The sequence below is a fragment of the Euwallacea fornicatus genome, unplaced genomic scaffold (assembly GCF_040115645.1).
Source record: "Euwallacea fornicatus isolate EFF26 unplaced genomic scaffold, ASM4011564v1 scaffold_110, whole genome shotgun sequence".
Classification (NCBI taxonomy): Eukaryota; Metazoa; Arthropoda; class Insecta; order Coleoptera; family Curculionidae; genus Euwallacea; species Euwallacea fornicatus.
Window position 1 is genome coordinate 119,427 of NW_027096078.1, and position 22,782 is coordinate 142,208.

At 48.8% G+C, this 22,782-nt stretch overlaps 2 protein-coding genes across 2 annotated transcripts; both read left to right on the plus strand.

Annotated features, from left to right (window-relative positions):
• The first annotated feature begins 8,600 nt into the window (after positions 1–8,600).
• Positions 8,601–9,972, plus strand: LOC136350096 (uncharacterized). The gene is made up of 2 exons (XM_066301617.1): positions 8,601–8,794; positions 9,402–9,972. Exons 1-2 carry the CDS (start codon positions 8,601–8,603, stop codon positions 9,970–9,972), a joined length of 765 nt encoding a protein of 254 aa, XP_066157714.1.
• An 8,855-nt stretch (positions 9,973–18,827) lies between these two features.
• Positions 18,828–19,343, plus strand: LOC136350097 (golgin subfamily A member 6-like protein 7). The gene has a single exon (XM_066301619.1). The coding sequence runs from the start codon at positions 18,828–18,830 to the stop codon at positions 19,341–19,343; it is 516 nt and encodes a 171-aa protein (XP_066157716.1).
• The last annotated feature ends 3,439 nt before the right edge of the window (positions 19,344–22,782 follow it).

Genomic DNA, 22,782 nt, shown 5'->3' on the forward strand with positions numbered 1-22,782 from the left:
AGCTGAGCTGGTGACCGCGTTCTTGTCAATTACTCAGCAGTTCCAGAAAATGAAATAAAGAAACACATTTTTTTTGTCTAATTAAGGCTTCAAATCGAAAATTCAATAAGAGATAAAAGAAGATGCATAATTGACCGGACATTTCACATAAAATAAACAACCATCTTCATGGGCGAATAAAAATTTCTGGTGTATTTAACAATCGACTTTCTAGGAACTGAACACTACCCCTGATGGTTTTGGAATTATAATCCCCGTGTAATGTGCCCCGAGAAGCGGAAACACTGTACCAAATTTCTTTACAATCAATATAGCCATTTTCGACATATTTGTAAAATTTTAAAAAAAGTTAAACTTTGCCGGGCTGTATCTCCAGAAAAAGACAATTTCGTATATAAGTATATCATCATGAATCGATATATTTTTGACCAAGGAATATGTAGTTAAGCCTTGTCCCCTTCATTCTGGGACAACCTGTATATTAAACGACGAACACACCTTTCGATTGAAAGGAAATTTGATTTATGCTCCAAACTATATTATGGACCGTTTAAAACTTATTTGATGGTTTCACTTCCAGGTTACGGTAGCAAAAAGTCGGGTCTTTACAATAGAGTTCGTAGGGGTAACTCAAAAAGACGTAGACGCCGTTTGGAGATGCGGAACGAGTTTCCTTTCGCTATTTAACGATCAGCTCAGAACTGGCACGGACCGGGGGAATCCGACAGTCTAATTAAAACAAAGCATTGCGATGGTCTTAACGTGATGTTGACGCAATGTGATTTCTGCCCAGTGCTCTGAATGTGAAAGTGAAGAAATTCAATCATGCGCGGGTAAACGGCGGGAGTAACTATGACTCTCTTGCTGTGGGCCGTCGTTCGAGGTGTCGGACCCAGGGTTAGCCTGGGACTAGTATCCGAGACGAGTCCTGTGGCAGAAGCCGTAGATGCGCCTAGTGCTATACCTCCAAGTGGTTCCCGCTGGAAACGTGCGGCGTGAGTCTCCCACTAAGCACGGCTAAATTAGCACAGGCTTCATGGTACTGGAGGTTGCCAGCCCCCTCGACCTTGTTTAGTTGGCCCAAAACCCAAAACAAAGCCTCGGACAACACCGTCGGGTCCACTGTCCCGGCGCCCACCCCAATCCTCCCCCCTCCCTAATCATGTCTGTGATATCTGCTCCCGGTCCTTTTCCACTAAAACTGGATTAGGGGTACACCTCCGCCGTGCCCTCCCGAATGAGATGGATGCCAGGCAGACCAGAGCCGACACGAAGAAGCGATAGACCCTCGAGGAGAGACTGATGATGGCGAGAAAAGAAACGGATCTCATGAAGCGCAGAGATATTCGATTTATGAACCAGGAACTCTGCCGCTATTTTCCGGAGCGCACGCTGGAAGTCATTAAGAAGGCCAGACAGCAGCCGACATACAAACAGGCTGTCGCCCGGTACATGAACGATCCCTCCGACACCGTATCCAGTGACGACAAAAACCCCGATTGTGACAAACACCCTAACTATGACGACAACCCCGATAATGGAAACCCAAATTACGACAACGACGGAAAGGATGACGACGGCCGCGACCCATTTATTGGCTTCCTGCAGGATCTTCCTCCCATCGACACCAATGCCTACCAAGCAGAAGCCATAATGCGCACTGTCGATCGCGCCATTCACGATGGGAAGGAGGAGACATTTCTTGCCCTCTCCAACTACATCATGGGGATCCTGCCTAACACCACAAGGCCCTTTAAAGCTCCCGGAAATACTCCGAATCGGCCTCTAAATAGGCGAAAACAGCGGAGGGTGGACTATAAGAACGTCCAAATCAACTGGAAAAAACATCAGGGCCCATGCATCAAATCGATTCTGGACGGCCCTGATGAATCAATAATGCCCCCGCAAGTTGTCATGAGTCCCTATTGGGAAAACATCCTCACTCGTGACAACGACGCCATTCCTCCAGACCAGGACCTGCGACAGGAGTTACAGGATCTCTGGAGGCCGATCACGTGTAAGAAGGTCGAGAACGTCAGGCCGAAACTGTCTACGGGCCCAGGCCCCGACGGCATTACGGCCCACCAGCTTCGTGCGGTTCCTGTCCCCGTGTTGGTCAGAGTGATCAACCTGATCCTTTGGTGCGGCAGGGTTCCACCGGCGCAAAGCGCTGCGCGAACGTCCTTCATCCCCAAGAAGCAGAACTCCAAAAACCCCGGCGACTTTCGACCCATCACAATGCCGTGAGTAACTCAGACCCTTGTACTCGATCCCTGGCAGAGGGCATTTCAGCCCACTGACGGGTGCGCGAATAACACTGTTATCTTGGATCTCTTCCTGCACAGTCAGAGGCAACAATATACTTCCTGTTATATGGCAGTCTTCGAAGTCAGCAAGGCCTACGAGTCAGTGTCCCATGGTGCGATCACAGGCACACTAAGATCCTATGGTTCCCGCACGAGATGATGAGCTACGTGCGGTGCGTGTATGGCGAATCGACTACTCACTTTAAGGGAGATGGATGGATGTCACACGAGATAAAACCACGTGACGGCGTTAAGCAGGGAGATCCGCTTTCACCAATCTTGTTCAACTTAGTCATGGACAGGCTCCTGAAGGACTTGCCAACCGAAATCGGTGCAAACATCGACACTGCACGTGTCAATGCGTTGGCGTTCGCGGACGACTTGATACTCACCGCGAACACACCTAAAGGCCTTCAGGCGTTGTTAGACAAAACGCGCGGTTTCCTAGCCTTATGTGGCATGGCTCTGAACTCTGCCAAAACCTTTACCATCAGCCTAAAAAGGCAGCCTAAACAGAAGACACTAGTGGTGGTTCCGGATCAATTCACCTTGGGGAATGCTACACTGTCGGCATTACGCCATACTGATACGTGGACGTACCTGGGTATCAGCTTCAGCCCAGACGGTCGTGTCAAGTACCGACCCAATGAGGATTCGGAATCGATGCTCTCAAAACTGAAAGCAGCGCCTCTCAAACCCCAACAGAGGCTGCATGCCTTGGGATGCGTCGTCATCCCGAGACTATGCCACAGGCTCGCCCTAGGTTGCGTAAGGATTGGCTGCCTACGGAAGACCGATCGGTTGATCAGGGCGCACATGCGCAAATGGTTGGACTTACCGCACGATGTCCCTACAGCCTTCTTCCACGCCCTCGCAAAGGACGGCGGCCTCGGAATCCCGTCGCTGCGGATGTCCACTCCACTGCAAAGGCGTCAACGCCTTCTTAACCTGAACCTCCCTAACCTGAACAACCAAGCAACTTTTCCCCCAACCAAGGTTTCGGCCGGAACGTGCGAGCGCGCAGTGCGGTGTTCTCTTCGGCCGCTATTTAACGTTCAGTTCAGAACTGGCACGAACCAGGGGAATCCGACTGTCTAATTAAATCAAAGCATTGCGATGGTCTTAACGTGATGTTGACGCTATGTGATTTCTGTCCAGTGCTCTGAATGTCAAAGTGAAGAAGTTCAATCGAGCGCGAGTAAACGACGGGAGTAACTATGACTCTCTTAACAGCTGGTCACAGGCTGAAGCCACCAATATCTGCAGGCGCAGTGGCCCTCGGCCGCTCGCGCACAGCAGATGGAGGTGGCAACATGCGGAGTGACTACCTTCTCGTGGCGCCTCCCGTGAGTAGAGTGCGGTGATAAAACACAGCAACCGAAACCAAAGTCACACGCCTAGGGGCTCTTGTATGGGGTTACCAGCCCCATTGGCCATTCTCATTTTGATACTTGGTGTGAATAGGAACAAACAAACCTCGGAAACCACGGAAGGAGTAACAGCTCCACCCGAACCACCACCTATCTTCAACTGCGAGACATGCGACCGGCATTTTACGATAGCGACAGGATTGGGCGTACATCGCAGAAGAGCGCACCCCGCCGGGGCATATCGATTGGAAACCCGAATCGATGTAAAAGCGTGATGGATGGAGGAGGAGCGACTCATGCTCGCCAAGAAAGAAGCTACCATCATCCTATCCGGCGGAGCCCGCTTCATGAACCAGGAACTGACCAAGCGGAATCCACAGCGGAGCCTTGAAGCCATTAAGCCCGCCAAAAGTCAGACTACCGCGGTGCTGCCCAACATTTCCTGACCGTGCTACGCAACGCAACCGCCTTAATGCCACCACCTGAGGCGAATCCAAGGGTTGCTCAGCCCACCGAAATGCAGCAACACACTCTCCCAACCAACAACAACCCCGACGTTGATCCCAGTGAGGCCGATCAACCTTCCACGACTAACACCAACGAGATCCTACAGTTTCTAGCCGAGCTCCCTCGACCCGGTGACCAACGGCATCTTGGTGATCGACTGGATGCAGTTGCCACCGAGGCGGCCAATCTTGGCAGGCAGCTTACATCTCTCCGCCTGACCGCGATCCTCGGGGAGGTGTTTCCCCATACGGAACGGTCCGCCCATGGTCGACCCAAAGCACCGGAAGACCATCGTTCCAACCGAAACCAGCGGCGCCGTGAAGTCTACAAGATCAGTATGACTTTCAGCACCACCTACGTAGATTCATCAACTCCATCTTAGACGAATCCAACCCGGCGCCTATGCTGCCGCGTGACGTGATGGAGCCGTACTGGAAGAAAATGATGACCCAACCGAGCCACTCCACCCCCGGGATTGACGTGGCCCTCACCCAAGAGTTATCCAGTGCCGTCGGCCCAATATCCACCGACGAAACTAGGACAGCATTCCCGAGACGTGGGGTCACAGCAGGGCCTGACAACATCTCACCGGCCCAGGTAAGGAACACTCACCGGCCGAGGTAAGGAACACTCCCCGGCCCGTTCTGCAGCGTATCCTGAACCTACTCCTCTGGGTGGAGGAGTCTCCAGCCTGCCTAATAGCGACCACCACAACCCTCATCCCGAAGAAAGACCGGCCGGAATCCCCGACGGACTACCGGCCCATCACCGTGCCATTGATGATCTTGAGGATACTGCATGTGAGTATCGCCTAATGCCTAACCAGGATCATCGAGATCGACTCCCGACAGCGGACATTTCAACCAACCGACGGATGCCTAGAAAATACCCTGCTGCTCGAAATGATCTGGCAGGAACAGAAAACCCACCACCGTTCGTCGTATATCGCAATCGTGGACGTTACCAAGGTGTACGACTCGTTGTCGCACAAAACGATCATTGACACTCTCCAGAGCTACAGGGCCTCCCACCGACTGGTGAGATTGGTCCGCCACGTTTACGAGTCGGGCTCCACATCAATTCGGGGAGACGGATGGGCGAACTAGGGGTTCAACCCGATACGGGGAGTACGACAGGGCGACCCGTTGTCTCCGATCCTCTTCAATCTCGTTATCGACCGCCTCCTGCGACAGCTCCCAGACGAAATCGGATTCAAAGTAGACGACGAACCGGTCAATGCCGTTGCCTTCGCCGATGACCTTATTCTGTTGTCCTTAACGCCGAAGGGTCTTCAGACCCTCATCGATCGGACAATCGCCTTCCTCGATCGATGCGGCATGAGCCTCAATCCGGCCAAGTGCCTTATTATCGTATTGAAGGGACAGCCGAAACAGAAGAACACCGCCGTCGACCACCGACCGTTCACGCTTGGATTGAGAGCTGGAGATTCACGCTTTAGCACGCACGGATACCTGGACCTATTTGGGCGTCAAATTCGGACTCACTGGATGAGTCCCCGTTGACGCGGCGACCAACTACCGCCTGTGGATCGACCGCATTAGCAAAGCCCCACTGAAACCATAACAATGCCTACATATGCGAGTCTACGCATTCGCCAGATTCCAACACGAAATCACCCTAGGCCGCACACACATCGGCCTGCTCCGGAAATTGGACAACCCAACGAGGGAAGCGGCACGAAAATGGCTCCATTTCCCGAACGACACCCCCAAAGCCTACTTGAATACGGCTGTTCGCGACGGGGATCTTGGACTCCCATCAGCCCGATGGGTGGCCCCACTCCAAAGGGCTACCCGTCTTCGGGCTATCAAGATGCCGACCATCCACCGGCTGTCCACCTTCTCGGCGCTACTGACGAAGGCGATCGACACGACCACGAAACGCCTTCAGTGGGATAAAATGCTGATTACCAGCGGAGCTCACCTCGCCAGACTGTGGAGAGAAAGACTAATGTCCTGAGTGGACGGGTCCGGACTCGGAAGGGCGTCCGACAACCCCCAGTCCCACCGATGGGTAGCTCAACCTACCACGCTCCTATCCGGTAGCGACTTTATTCAGTGTTGCAGACTCCGGATCGATGCCCATCTCACAAGGTCCGGGATGGCCAGAGGCAGTCTCTTTCATGACCGCCAATGTAAAGCCGGCTGCCTTAACCATGAGACCACTAACCACATCCTGCAAGAGTGCCACAGGTCCCACAAAGCCCATATTGACCGCCACAATGCGGTCAAAAACTATATTCGGGAAAAGGCACAGCGAAAAGGCCACATAAGGGTTGTGGAGCCACAACTCCAAACACCACAGGGAGTGCGGAAACCAGATCTCCTAGTCATCCTGGACCGCGCCGTTATTGTGGTAGACGCCCAAGTCGTAACTGACTCCATCGATCTGACCGCCGCTCACAAGACCAAGCAGGCCAAGTACCAGGACAAAGCAGTCCTGGAACAGTTGTGACTCCGATACGGTGCGCACAAAGTTCCGGTAACGACCGTTACATTGAACTGGAGAGTAATATGAGCTAAGCAATCAGCATCGGACCTTGTGACGGAGGGACTCCTGACGAGGAACGACTTGGCCATTGTGTCGACTCGCGTCCTCATTGGGGGTATGCACTCATTACACCTCTTCATGCGGTCCACCGACGTCAAGAAGCGCCCACTACCAAGACCGCCCTGAAGCTGCCAGCCGCAGCAGACCCGTAGTGGAAGACGATGACGACTCGGCCACGTCTCCGGACATAGAACACAGGTAAGTACTGTAGGTTAGCTTCCCTATGCACATATATGCTAAGCATCCACAGATTCCCTGTTAGTTAAGATACATTTCAAACTGTGTAAAAATTAATATAATATCTAGTCATAGCGAAATTTATAATCAAATGGTGATCAATAAAGAATAAATAGCCAAATGCTTCGTCATCAAATTAGTGACGCGCATGAATGGATTAACGAGATTCCCACCGTCCCTACCCACTATCTAGCGAAACCACTGCATTTTCCAATCAAACTTTACAAAATCTTAAAACTCTTCGTTGAAGCTACGGCACCCCGAAAGGAAGGATTCAATGATGGTGTAATTTTACAAGAAGACAGAGTCTTAAAGTTTAAATCTTTAACAAGGAATCATCTCTCTCTCATTCTCAGTAGATTCTTTAAATTATACTTTGGGGGAAAACTGACACCCGGAGACAGTCTACTATCGACTATTCTGGACATGATCAGCATAGCTAGAGTAAGCGAAAGCCCGTTATGGCCTCCAGAACATTTTAATGTACAAGGCTTTTATTAAGGAAACACATCACTATTAACTTCTTTGCAGGACTCCCCTACATCTCCCCCTGCAAAATTTATTTCTCCAAACTCAAACTGGATCTCTGTTCAGAAAGAATATGCTACTCAGGTGACTCAATATGATGCGGAGGCATTTGACAGCGTATGGCACGGCGGGTTGCTGGTGAGACTGTTGGATTCAGGACTCCCAGTACCGCTTGTCAAGCTCGTTAGATCATTCCTCGCCGACAGGAAGTTCCGCGTCAAACTGAACGACAGCTACTCGAGTTACAGGACCATGAAAGCAGGAGTACCTCAAGGAGCGGTGCTATCGCCGTTCCTGTACAATGTCTACGTGTCAGACCCTCCAAGGATTGAAAAAACAGAACTGGCTCTATACGCAGATGACACAGCAATACTGGCAAGATCCTGGAATGGGAAATTACTAGTTAGAAACTTGCAAGAAGAAATCACGGCACTAGAAACGTGGTTTTCGAAATGGAAAATAGATCTCAACGTCGAAAAAACCCAGGCAATCGTCTTCAAACGAAGAAGAAGGATCAAGACCGAAGACAAAGTGAAAATCAAAAACGAAGAAGTACCATGGGCCAAGAAAGTCACGTACCTAGGTGTAGACATGGAGGAAAACCTAACGTGGCGGTCACATGTGACAAAAACAAGAGCGAAAGCGAAGACGACAAGGGCCATACTGTATCCGATGATAAACAGAAGGTCGAAATTGCCAGTGAAGAACAAAATCACACTAATCAAAACTGTGATTCAACCTCAGCTAACGTATGCATCAACCGCATGAGGTTATGCAGCGAAGTCTCACCTACAGACTCTCCAGGCAGTAGAAAACATTGCTCTGAGAACGGCGATAAACGCGCCTTGATACGTTAGCAACGGGGTGAATAAAAGAGATCTAAAGTACAAGACCATGACTGATGTCATAAAAGAACGTGCAATCAAGACATTTCAAGCAACGGAGCAACACCAAAACGAGCTAATCCGGAAAGCAACTGATTACACTCTGGAACAAGCCGTTCCGCATAAGAGGCCAAGAAACCAGTTACTAGATAACGGATGACAGTAAGGAACAGACCTGCACATGACCAAGCAAGCAAATGCAGGCTAGAAGAAACAACAGCCGCAAGGCTTCCACGGCAATGGTGGGAAAACGAAAACCAGGGCAGCCTTCCTGGATTCTGATCCATCGTTGCAAAAAGAAGAAACCAAGGACCAAGGACCAGGGATCAAGCCGACGAAGAAAGAAGCGTCCGACGGACAGAAGAGGGCAGAAAAACCCCATGTCGGCGGGGTAAATCAGTCAAAAGGAACGAGAGGCACCAAACGCCTCCTCGGACAGACATGAAAAGCCTAGAGCGGCAGCAGAATAAAAGGCGATAGTTCCGCTCAACTCTGCTAGCTCACAGAAGAACAACAAAAGCGCGATCAAGGAAATCGAGCGCCAAAACTCGAGATCCTTTGCAACACGGGGTTTTTTAATGGGTGAAACCCCACACAGGCTGGATGCACGGGCACCAGTATCGTCTTCCGCCAAGATTTTTTATCCCCGGGGTCGCGTCCCCCCCCCAAAAAAAAAAAGTCGCGGAGCCACAGTTGCGATTTCGATCTGGAAGTGAACGGACGTGTCCGTGAAAATCCAAGCGAGTGCGACAAACCGACAAAACCGACAAACGATCAAGACATTAGCGGCAAACATCACCAGACGGGCGGCATTCGGCGTCAAAGAGCTCAAACAAACCGGCGAAACGTTTGTTTACGTTATCGCAGCCGCGATCGAGACGATCGTCGATAGTGAAAAATCGGTCGGAAACCGACAGTTTCGACTGGAGGAGTGGAGTTTTGGATTCTTTTGTGTTTTTAAACACAAGAGAGTTGTAAGAAACAGATTTTAATTTTAGGTTTATAAAAAAAAAATTTCCAGAGATACCTAGAAGATTAGGTAATTTAGGCAACGATAGGCCTGCAAATGCCGAATCGAATACTGCCATTGAAGAGAGAGCCAGGACTGAAATGGAATATCGGAGGGATCCAGAGGCGCTGATTCAGATGAACCAGCATCTCTACGAGCAGAATGCGGAGAAGGACAAGAGGATCGCCGAACTGCAGGAGTTGGTTAAGGACCTGCAAAAGACCAACCAGCGGCTACTGGAGGCAATTGAGAGGCTGGAAACCAAGATGGACAGGATGGGGTCCAGAGACGACGAGGTTCAAAGAAAGAAAAAGAGGACCGAAGAGACGATCCAAGAGGCGATAGAGGCTGTAATCCAGGACAGCTCTGACGAGGAGATGGAAGTGGTCAGCTTCAATCCAGAGAGAGCAGAGAGCGGAAAAACGACAGGCCCAAAAAAGCCAACAAGAAGAAAGAAAAGAAGGAAAGGATGTTCCAACTCCAAAAGAAAAAAGGATGGAACGACAGACCGAAGAGGCAAGAAACAAAATTCCGCCAATAATAATAAAAAATGCGAATGACTGGACCACAGTCTGTAATAGACTGAGGTCGAAAAAGATTGCCTACAACAAGGCAAAAATGACAGGCCAAGGGGTTGCAGTCACCCCCAGCACCACTGACGATTATAGGGCTATGGCAAGACTCCTGAACGAAGAGAAAAAGGAATACCATACCTACAGTCTGCCCGAGGACAAGAAAGTCCGAGCGGTGATTGGTCTTCTTCCGGACAATGTCACGGAAGAGCAAATAAAGACCGACTTAAAGGAGCAAGGAATCCAGGCATTTTCAGTTCAACGCATGCACAGTAGGGTCGACAAAAGAGCTCTGCCCCTGGTGCTGGTTCAGGTGAACCCGGAAGACAAAGAGAAAGTCTTCAATGTCAGGAGATGCTGCGACCTCAGCGTGAGAGTCGAAGCTCAAAGACAGCAGACTGGACCCATCCAATGCCACAGGTGCCAGCAATTCGGGCACTCCCAGCGGTTTTGCAACGCAAAACCAAAGTGCGTCAAGTGCGGGGGAGAACATCACTCCCACGACTGTAAAAAAGCGAAGACCGTTGCCGCTAAATGCGCAAACTGCGGTGGCCCTCATCCCGCCAGTTACAGAGGGTGCAAAAAAGTGCCCCAACCAGTCAAGCCCCAGAAGAAAGAAGGACCGGCAAAGAAGACCTTGAAGGAAGCACCCGCTCCAACAACCCTCAAACAAGGGATCAGCTACGCCGGAGCTGCAAAATCCAGCCAACAAAAGGAAAAAACCGAAATGCCTGTTGATTTCCAGCAGGCATTAAAACAAATGCAGACAATGTACTCGGCCATGAGTGCATTCTTCGCCAACCTCCCAAAAATCCAAGGTTAGGTTAATGACTGCACACCCTAAAAAACAAACAGCACTGCAGATAATATCGTGGAACATCAACGGTATTAGAGGGCGTAAAATCGAACTGCAGGAGCTTCTCGAACGCCTAGACATTGACGTAGCTGCAATACAAGAAACCAGATTGCGAGCTACGGACCACTTCGGTATTCCAGGATACCGAACACACAGAAAGGATAACGAAAATCCTAGAATAAGAGGATCCGCCATACTGGTTAAGGACAACATCCAGCACGTGCAGTTGCCACCGATCCATACTGAAAACATGGACGCAATAGCAGTCGAAATCTGCACCATCCAAGGCAGATTGAGGATAGCATCTTGCTACAATCCTGCAAATAATGAATCCCTACAGAATGACCTGGACAAAGCGCTGTTCGAGAAACAAAGAGGACAGCACATTGCGATAGGGGACTTCAACGCAAAATCCCCAGAATGGCATTGTAGAAGATCAAACGGCAACGGTAAACGGCTAGTGAGATTCCTCGAAGGAAGAGAGGACGTCCACGTCAGGGCAACAGAAGAACCCACACACATAACAGGTGTGGGAAAAATAAACGACGTGCTGGACATCATGATAACCAGGGATCTAGCCATGGAAGCAGATGTCAGCGTCATTCACGAGGGATCATCTGACCACGTTCCCTTATTAATGGTTCTAGGAGAAGGAACCCCAACAGAAAACTTAGTCACTACAAAAAGGACTAACTGGAAACGCTTCAAATCGACACTGCAGGAAAACCTGTCGGTCATCGGCAAACTGGAAAGCGAAGCCGAAATTGATATGGCCGTTTCGACGCTAGAAACGGACATAAAAATGGCCATTGAAGCCAGTTCGAAAACCAAGAAGAAACCCAGGATAAGAAACTATCTTGCGGGAATCCCGATGGAGACCAAAAGGATGATTCAGGAAAGAAGAATAGCCAAGAAAAAAGCACTTAGAACGAACGCCCCGGCAGACAAGAACGCCTTGAACCAAATAAGTAGGAGGATCAAAGTCGCCCTAAACGCACACAGGGAACAGCAGTGGCAACGTCACCTGGAATCTCTGGATCCACAAAATAGAACTATGTGGAAAACGTTCAAGACAATCAAATCCAAAAGAAAACCGATTCCTCCCATCTATGGAGAAAGAGGAATCGTGTACACTGCCGAAGACAAATCAGAAACTTTTGCTGATAGCCTTGAAAAGCAATTCAAGGGAAACGACACCACGGACCAGGATTGGGAAGAAGTAAATAGGCGCGTTCAACTCTTGGGAAAGGAGACGACCTAAGAACAAGAAGAAATCATGAGACACTCGACGTCCGAAGAAATCAAAGGCATCGTGAAAAGTCTAAAAGTCAGGAAGGCACCGGGTTGCGACCAAATCGGAAACAGAGTCCTCAAGGAAATACCGGTACGAGGAATTGCTGCATTGGTAAACATTACTAATGCAGTACTGAGGCTCAGACACTTCCCGTCAAATTGGAAGAAGGCAGACATCATCCTGCTGCCAAAACCAGGAAAAGACCACCTGCGACCACAAAATTACCGACCGATCAGCCTGCTGCCCCTCGTAGGAAAAGTCGTGGGGAGGGTGATTCTCACCAGACTCAAGGAAAGCGAGGAAAGAACAAAAACCAGCCCGCTCGAACAATTCGGGTTCAGGAAAGAGCACTCGACAGAACTACAAGTTCTGCGAATGGTGGAATTCATCACGCAGGGCTTCAACAACAACCAAGCAGTAGGAGCGATCCTGTTGGATGTTGCGAAGGCATTCGACAGCGTATGGCACGGCGGGTTGCTGGTGAGTCTGTTGGATTCAGGACTCCCGGTACCGCTTGTAAAGCTCGTTAGATCCTTCCTCGCCGACAGAAAGTTCGCGTGAAACTGAACGACAGCTACTCGAGTTACAGAACCATGAAAGCAGGAGTACCTCAAGGAGCGGTGCTATCGCCGTTCCTGTACAATGTCTACGTGTCAGACACCCCAAGGACGGAAAAAACCGAACGCCATATATTGTTCAATACTTTGTGTATGGTTTTTGCCCTTGAGTTTTACCTCAGGTTGTTCTGGCTTACCCATTGTTTCGTTGGTGTTGTAGCGTTCGAAGCTCTTCCTCCAACGGTGAATTTGGCTTTTGGTAGGGGTTAGTTTTATTATGTTTTTGTGCTTTGTTCACTGTTTTCACAAAGTTAGAGTTTGTGTTATGGTCTATGTTACATTAACACACTCGTGCGGTACACGACGCGCCGATTTTTGCGGGCCTAATTAGGTAGCGGCCTAATTAGTGCGGTTCGCGCTTCGCGATTTCAGTTGTCTTGGCTAAGTTTAGAGGATTCAGTTTACTTTGGTGTTCCCGGGGTAATTTTTTCTTCTTCGAGGGTTCGAAGTCGAATGAAGGGTTAGACGCCCCGGAACACGTGTATTTATGTGACGAGCGAGTCCCTTAACAAGCCCCGCCCATCGTCGTTTCGACGAACGGAGGGATTTCGTTGGTCGCGTCGTTTCACGTAAATACGGTGCGTTTTAGAATTTTGCCGTTCAGTTCCGATCGAGAAAAGTACAGTGTACAGTGCGGTGACGGACGGATGTCCCTTCGTGTGCGTGGTGGTTTCGACGCGTGTGAGTGGATGTGCTTTTAGTGCAGTATAGTGATTTGTGCTTTTGTGTTTGTGCAAAGAAAATCGTTCTTGTATATGTGTTTTTATTGAAACATATATGCGAGTTAAAGCTAGCAGTTTCTAGCTACTAAAAAAAGAAAATCGTTCTGCGTGGTCTATGTCTTTTTAAAGGCAAGGCCCGTAGAAAAACAAGAATTCTACGGCGCGTGTGAGCACGTGTCGCCAAAATTTTTGTTGTGTGGGGACAAACAAAATCCGAGCAAGGAAAAGAAAAACCCACAGAAGACGGAGATATGGATCTCCAAACGACTGAAGGGATAAACAAGGCCGAAGAGGCCATGAGCTGCCAGGAAATAAAAGGAAATCCCGAAGCCCTGTTCCTCCTAAACAGGCATTTATTTGACGCCAACAAGGCGTTAATTAAACGCGTGGAGCAACTAGAGAAGATGCTCCAAGAGCAGACTGAGATGCTGAAAAGCATAAAAGAATCAGTCCAAAGCGATGACCAAGTTAGAAGGAAGAAAAAGAGGACCATTCAACAAGAAGAATCGGAGGAAGAAGACAATGACGAGGACGAAGCCATGGAGATGGATTTCAAGAAAATCCAACAACAACAGGCCATGGAGAAACGGAAAACAACAAAGGTAGGTGCAAATAACGCAACTATAACTAAAACTATTTTAGGTAGATCGGCCAACACCACCCCCGGGCCAAGCGAACGCGACATCACCGAAGCCGGCCCAAGTAGACTGGACAACACCACCCCCGGACAAAACAGGACCGACGGAAAGCAGAAGATTCCACCAATAGTGATTAAAAATGCCAACGACTGGACGGCCGTCAGCAACAGGATCAGGACGAAGAAAATTGGATACAACAAAGCCAAGATGACGGGACAAGGAGTAGCCATCACGACTAACTCGGCCGAGGACTACAGGGCCCTAGCCAAACTCTTGAAGGACGACAAGCGTGAATTCCACACATTCCAACTGCCTGAGGACAAAAAAGTTCGTGCCGTAATTGGACGTCTACCGGACAACTTGACGGAAGACGAAGTAAAAGAGGACCTAATACATCAAGGAATCACCCCAGCTTCAGTGCAAAGGATGAAAAGCCGGAAGGACAAAAGGACCCTGCCATTATTCCTAGTCCAAGTGGAGCAAGAAGATAGGGCCAAAATCTTCGCAGTCAAATCGTGCTGCGATTTGATTGTCCGAGTAGAACCACAAAGACAGCAACAAGGACCGACGCAATGCCACCGTTGTCAGAGGTTTGGATATTCCCAGACTTTTTGCACGGCAGCAGCCAAGTGCGTGAAATGTGGGGACAACCATCACAGCGGAGAATGCACAAAGGCCAGGAACGTCCCGGCCAAATGCGCAAACTGTGGAGGCGCCCATCCCGCCAGCTACAGGGGCTGCAAGAAGATCCCGCAACAACTGAAGGCACATCAAAAGGCACCCCCCAAGAACCAGGAGCCAAAGAGGACAATGAAGGACGCCCTCCCCCCGGCACCATTCAAACCGGGAAACACATATGCAGGAGCGGCCAAGAAGACATCAAAAACATCAAACACGCAAGTAGCCAAAGAGCCTGTTGACTTCCAGCAGGCTCTTAAGCAAATGCAAATGATGTACTCAGCAATGAGTGCATTTTTTGCTAACCTTCCCAAAATAGAACATTAATGGATCTACACCCTTCTTTTTCAGCATTGCAGATAATATCGTGGAACATCAACGGTATTATAGGGCGTAAAAACGAGCTGCAGGAGCTGCTAGAACGCCTGGACATCGACGTAGCCGCCATCCAAGAGACGAAGCTGACACCGACGGACGACTTCAGAATCCCGGGATACCGAATCCACAGGAAGGACAATGACAATCCGAGACGATCAAGGAGACGAGGAACCGCACTACTGGTGAGAAACAATATCCAGCACGCTCAGCTGCCACCAATCCAGACGGAACACATGGACGCCATAGCAGTTGAAGTCAACACCTGCAAGGGACGTTTGAGAATTTCATCCTGCTAACACCCGCCGCAAACCGACTCTCTGCAAAACGATATAGATGAAGCTCTTTTCAGACGACAAGGGGGACAACATATCGCAATCGACGATTTCAATGCCAAATCGCCCGATTGGCACAGCAGGACGACGAACGGGAACGGCTACCAGCTGAGGACCTTCCTACGAAGACGGGACGACGTTCATGTGATGGCAACTGAAGAACCCACCCACTTGGCAACGACGTGCTGGACATTATGATCACCAGGAATCTAGCAATGGAAACCGAAATTGAGGTCATCAATGAGGGATCCTCTGATCATAACCCGATTTTATTGATTTTAGAAGACGGGACGACCGAGGAAGACACGATCACAACCAGAAGGACGAACTGGAAGCTATTCAAGACGACCCTGCAAAAGAACCTATCGGCCATTGGGAGACTGCAAAGCAACACTGACATAGAAGATGCCATTTCAACGCTCGAAGCGGACATTAAGACAGCAATGGAAGCCAGCTCCAAGACGATCATCAAACCAAGGATGAAGAACTACCTCGCGGCAGCAATCCCGGAGGAAACCAAACAGCTGATCCGGCAAAGACGGAAGGCAAAGAGGAAGGCATTTAGGACCGGCGCTCCTGCGGACAAGAACGCACTAAACCAGGTAAATAGGAGAGTAAAAGCTGCATTACAGGAACACAAGGAACAACAGTGGCAAGCGCACCTGGAATCCCTGAACCCAGATAACCGGAGCATGTGGAAGACGCTCAAGGCAATCAAAGCGAAAAGGAAACCGATCCCAGCCATCCACGGGGAACGGGGTATAGTCTACACCATCGAGGACAAAGCAGAGGCATTTGCAGATTGCCTAGCTAGACAGTTCAGACCAAACCAAACCAAGGATAAGGACGCCAAGGACTGGGAAGAAGAAGTCAACAAGCGCATCCAAAACCTACAGACGACCGGAGAAGAAGGAAACACACGACACGCCACGCCCAACGAAATCAAGGCCATACTGAAGCACCTCAACATCAGGAAAGGACCAGGATGCGACCAGATAGGGAGCAGAGTCCTCAAGGAACTGCCACAAAGAGGGATAGCCGCATTACTAGCCATCACGAATGCGGTACTCAGACAGAGACACTTCCCGACGAACTGGAAGAGAGCGGACATCATCCTGTTCCCGAAACCAGGTAAAAATCATCTTTTTCCACAGAATTACAGACCTATTAGCCTGCTACCGCTAATGGGGAAAGTCGTGGAGAGGGTGATACTTAGGAGACTGACAGACTGCGAGGAGGAACTCAAAATCATCCCGGACGGGCAATTTGGATTCAGGAAGCAGCACTCGACCGAACTACAAGTGCTGCGAGTGGTGGAGCACGTGACCGAGAGCTTCAACAAGAGACAAGCCACGGGAGCAATACTGCTGGACGTCGCGAAGGCCTTTGACAGTGTATGGCACAGAGGACTGCTAGTGAGACTGTTGGACTCCGGACTCCCGGTACCACTGGTCAAGCTAGTGCAATCTTTCCTCTCTGACAGGGAATTCCGCGTCAAGCTGGACGGATGCTACTCAACCCACAGGACCATAGAAGCAGGAGTACCCCAGGGAGCGGTACTGTCGCCGTTCCTATACAACGTCTACGTATCGGATCCCCCCAGGACAGAAAGGACGGAACTGGCACTATACGCGGACGACACGGCAATACTAGCACGATCTGGCAACGGAAAACAGCTAGTCAAGTACCTGCAACAAGAAGTCACAGCGCTGGAAAAATGGTTCGCCAAGTGGAAGATCAACGCCAACGCCGAGAAAACACAGGCCATAGTTTTCACCCGTAGGAAGAAGCTCAAGACGGAGGACAAAGTGATGATCCAACAGAAGCCAGTACAATGGAGCAAGAACGTTACGTACCTTGGAGTACACATGGACGAGAAGCTCACGTGGAAGCAACACATCGAGAAGACCAGACTAAGGGCAAAGATGACGAGGGCGAAGCTCTACCCCATGATCAGCAGTAAGTCCAAGCTACCGCTCAGGAACAAGATCACACTGGTCAAGACAGTGATCCAACCACAACTGACGTACGCATCAACAGCATGGGGGTATGCAGCCAAGTCGCACCTGAACCGCCTTCAGGCAGTGGAAAACATTGCACTGAGGACGATTCTAAACGCGCCTTGGTACGTCAGCAACGAGACAATCAGAAGGGACCTCAACTACACGCCGATGACGGAAGTCATTAGAAGCCATGCCACCAAGACGTTCCAAACCACGGAAGACCACACCAACGAACTGATCAGGAAGGCAACGGACTACCAACTGGAGGATGCCATCCCACACAAGAGGCCACGACACCAACTTCTGGACAATGGATGACAATAGGGAGCCAACCAACAGGACACTAATAAAAATTATTCTTTTCAAGACACTAATTAAAAATCTATTTTTTACAGGATTTATTCTTTCAGGACACTAATCAAAAATTTATTTACAGGATTTATTTTACAGGACTTGTAAAAAAGGCATTCACAACGATGTATGAACAAGGACCGAAAGCAATTCGGGACTTTGACATCATCGTCTGTGAAATAAGACCAAAAAGAGCCGACAAACAAAAAAATGGACCACAACAACAACATAAAAGATGCTAGAAAATCCCTTGTCGGCGGGAAAATTCTAGCCAAAGATCAGGGGGGGACCTAAACCATCTCCCCTCAAAAGAGGAAAAAGGATCCCAAAGAGATGACTGAGTAAGAAGCGACGGTCCCGCTTGTCTCTCTTATACACAGGTCAAAACAAAGCGACCCAAAACCGAGATCGAGGTTGTTCGGGCACGGGCTCGAAAACTTTTTAAACACGGGGATTTTTTAGTGGGTGAAAACCCCACAAAGGCTGGTGCACGGGCACCAGTATCGTCTTACCGACAAGATTTTTTGCCCCAGGGTCGCGCCCCTAAAAAAAAAAAAAAAAAACCGCCAACCCTTCAGTTTTGTTCAGTGTTCGGTGCGATTCGGTCGTGGCTCTTGCTCTTGCTCGAGATATCGACGCGCTGTGGCGGTGAATGTGCAACTTGTGCGATTAGTACGTGAGTGCTGAAAAAGTGCAATTCGGACTCATGTGAATGCTTTTCTCAAAGCATAGATCGCGACTTGGTGAAAGTGCGATTGCGGAAAATACCGCTGGGGTTTTTATTAAAAAGAAAATCGTTTAAGAAAAAGAAAATCGTACCACGTGGTCTATGTCTTTCTAAAGATAAGTCACGTGGAAATCAAAACAAATTACCCTGCGGTGCGTGTGAGTGCGTGTCGCGAAGTGTGTCGATTTGTGCGAAATCCAAACCAAAGACAGACCCGAGTGTGTCAAAATTCAAGGAGGACGGAGAAATGGATCTCCTCACAAAAGCCGAGGAAGCCATGCGATGCGAGGAGATAAAAAAGAATCCCGAGGCCCTGCTGTTGCTCAACAAGCACCTGTTTGATGCCAATAAGGCATTGATCAAGCGTGTGGAACAACTGGAAAGAATGCTGCAAGACCAGTCTGAGATGCTAAAAAGCATCAAGGAATCGGTTCAAGGAAATGAGAACGTGAGGAGAAAAAAGAAAAGGACCCAAAAGGAGGAGGAATCTGAAGGGGACGAAGACGAGGACATGGAGAAGGAGTTGGATTCTAGGCAGATTCAACAAGAACAAGCGAGGGAAAAGCAACGACAAATTAATAAGGTTAGTGACAGTAGAGTAGATAAAACTTCCTCAAGCACGGGGAAGCAAAGCGACACCGAAACAAAACCAAGTAGACTGGCCGACACCACCCCCGCCCAAGTAGACGCGACATTGATGAAGCCGGCCCAAGTGGACTGGCCGGCACCACCCAAATCAAAACAAAAATCCCGCCAATCGTGATAAATAATGCAAACGATTGGACAATCGTAAGCAACAAGATAAGGACCAGAAAAATTGGCTATAATAAGGCCAAAATGACTGGCCAAGGAGTGGCCATAACAACAAATTCAGCCGAAGACTACAGAGCTTTGGCCAGACTATTAAAAGAAGACAAACGTGAATTCCACACCTATTCACTACCCGAGGACAAAAAGGTGAGGGCGGTAGTAGAACAGAAGAAGACATAATGAAAGATTTAAATGAACAAGGAATAAATCCGATTTCCGTTCAGCGCATGAAGTCCCGCAAGGACAAAAAAGCGCTGCCACTAGTACTAGTACAAGTGGAAAAAGAGGAAAAACAAAAAATCTTTGAACTAACTACTTGCTGTCACTTAGTAGTGAAAGTAGAACCCCAGAGGCAACAACTAGGACCATCACAGTGCCATAGGTGTCAGAAATTCGGACACACTCAGAACTTCTGCACCGCGGCGGCCAAATGCGTCAAATGTGGAGGCAGCCACCATAGTGGTGAATGTACAAAGGCCAGAAACGTCCCGGCCACATGTGCAAACTGCGGTGGCGCCCATCCAGCCAGCTACCGAGGATGCAAAAGTGTCCCCCAGCAACAAAAACAGCAACCGAAGACAGCAAAAACCCAAGAGACCAAAAAATCGGTGAAGGACGCACCAGCTCCACCCCCATTCAAGCCAGGAACAAGTTACGCAGGAGTAACCAAAGGAAAAACTCAAACCAAGAAGGACGACACAAAAGAGCCCGTTGATTTTCAACAGACTCTAAAACAAATGCAGATGATGTACTCCGCAATGAGTGCATTCTTTGCCAATCTTCCGAAATTGCAGGGTTAATGGATCTACACCCGCAAAAAACGGCACTGCAGATAATATCGTGGAACATCAACGGTATTAAAGGGCGTAAAACTGAACTGCAGGAGCTACTAGAACGCCTGGACATAGACATAGCTGCCATACAAGAAACAAGGCTTCGATCCACGCAAGACTTCAAAATTCCAGGTTATCAAATCCACAGGAAGGATAACGATGTCCCGGGACAAAGAGGTTCAGCAATTCTGGTAAGAAACAATATACAGCACGCTCAGTTACCACCAATCCAAACGGAACACATGGACGCCATTGCAGTGGAAATCGATACTGATAAGGGCAGATTAAGGATCACCTCCTGCTATCTTCCTACAAAAATCGACTCACTGCAAACAGACCTGGAAAATGCTCTTTTCCAGAAGCAAAGGGGCCAACATATAGCAATCGGGGATTTTAACGCAAAATCCCCAGATTGGAACAGCAGATCTACCAACCACAACGGTAGAAAACTAAAGAGGTTCCTAGAAAAACGGGACGACGTCCATGTTATGGCTACTGAAGAACCCACGCACATAGCAAACGCGGGAAGAAATGACGTGCTGGACATCATGATTACCAAGGATTTAGCCATGGCAGCCGAAATTAAAGTAATAAACGAGGGATCATCTGACCACAACCCTATCCTAGTGGTCCCAGATGACAACAAACCAAAAGAGGATACAGTCGTCACTACCAGAACAAATTGGCTACTATTTAACAAAACATTGCAGGAAAATCTTTCCGACATAGAGAGATTAACATGCAAAAAAGATATAGAGATGGCCGTATCAACATTTGAAACGGACATTAAATCAGCAATGGAAGCCAGTTCTAAAACAATAGTGAAACCGAGGATACGTAACTACTTAGCAAGTATCCCGGAAGCAACAAAACGACTTATCCAAGAAAGGAGGCATGCCAAGAAAAAGGCATTCAGGACCAACGACCCGGCTGACAAAAAAGCTATGAACCAACTGAACAGGAGGGTCAAAGCAGCATTGCAAGAAGCAAGGGAACAACAGTGGCAAGAATACTTGGAAACCTTGAACCAGCAAGACAGGAGCATGTGGAAAACGCTAAAGGCCATAAAAACCAAGCGAAAACCGATCCCGCCCATCCACGGGGAACGAGGAATCGTATACACAGCTCCTGACAAAGCAGAAGCATTCGCAGACTGTTTAGAAAGACAGTTCAAAGAAAACAAATCCAAGGACAAGGAAGCAAAAGACTGGGAAATCAAAGTAAACCTAATAATTCAAAGGCACACACAGGCTGGTGCGCCGGCACCAGTATCGTCTTACCGACAAGATTTTTTGCCCCAGGGTCGCGCCCCTAAACAAAAAAAAAAACCGATCGAGAAATCGTAAAGAACAGACGTGCCTAGAGCAAACAGAAAATTTCGTGAAAAGACGCGAGTCGTAAAAATTTGGGATCACCCAAATAAATGCGAACCGCGACTAATCGGCGAAAGAAACTCGAGTGTCGTTCTGATACGTACGACCGACGCCATTGCCCAATTACCGGGGCAACCGTGACGGGCCAACCCACCCAATCGAGACGACCGTCCGATATTATAAATCGGCCGGAATATTTCGGGTCGAGCGACACACCTTTGATAGGTGTAAATCGGCCAGAAATTAGGTCCATGACCTAATCGGCCAGAGTGCTCATAGTTTTGTCATAATAGCGTGTTTTTAAACACGCGCACCATTTTTAAACTAACTACTAAATCTCTTTCAGGAAAATTAACAAAATAAATAGTTTGATTACAGGATAAACCAAAGGAAATACCATGGCCGAAGGCCTGCTGAAGCCTAGCGCGTTAAATCTCCTGCGGCAGCAAGAAGATTTGAGCGATGCGCAAAAACAGATGGCAGTGAAAGATCTACAGACAAACCCCAGCAGCCTCATGGAACTTAATAAGTTCCTCATGGAGAGCAATAAGGCGCTCATGGAGGCCAACCAGGCCCTCAACAAAAGAGTTGAGGAGCTGGAGCAAATGCTTGCTAAACAGAATAAAATGTTCGAGCAACAAGCCGAGATGCTGAAAAGCATCAAAGCAAACATGGATAGAAACGAAAACAAAGGCCGAGAAGATGAGTTAAAAAGAAAGAAGAAAAAGACGACATGGACGCCTGCAAATGAGGAAGAAAACCAAGACCCACAGGAGCAAGAAGCATCACAAGAGGACGAAGAAATGGAGGTAGCCGACTTTCATACAATACAGAAGCAGCAGAAAGAGGAAAAAACAAAAGAAGCGAAAAACCAAGAAACCAACAAACCAGGACCCAGCAAAATAACTGACGCAGCAGTCCCAGAGGAGCAAAAGAAACAGAAAATACCGCCTGTTATTATTGCTAATGCTCAGGACTGGACCATAGCCTGCAACAGACTAAGGTCAAAAAAGATTAGCTTCAACGAAGCCAAGATGACCGGGAAGGGAGTAACTATCTCCCCAAATACCGCCGAGGACTATAGGGCTATGACCAAACTCTTAAGGGGCGACAAAAAGGAGTTCCATACATACAGCTTACCAGAAAAAAATAAGATACGAGTAGTTCTAGGACAAATTCCTGTAAA

Excerpts from the sequence above, each read along its gene's own strand:
- LOC136350096 (XM_066301617.1), top strand. The coding sequence starts at position 8,601 with ATGCAGGCTAGAAGAAACAACAGCCGCAAGGCTTCCACGGCAATGGTG. Across the intron at positions 8,795-9,401 it reads AAAAACCCCATGTCGGCGGG|GTTTATAAAAAAAAAATTTC; the intron begins GTAAATCAGTCA and ends TTTTAATTTTAG.
- LOC136350097 (XM_066301619.1), top strand. The coding sequence starts at position 18,828 with ATGGATCTCCTCACAAAAGCCGAGGAAGCCATGCGATGCGAGGAGATA.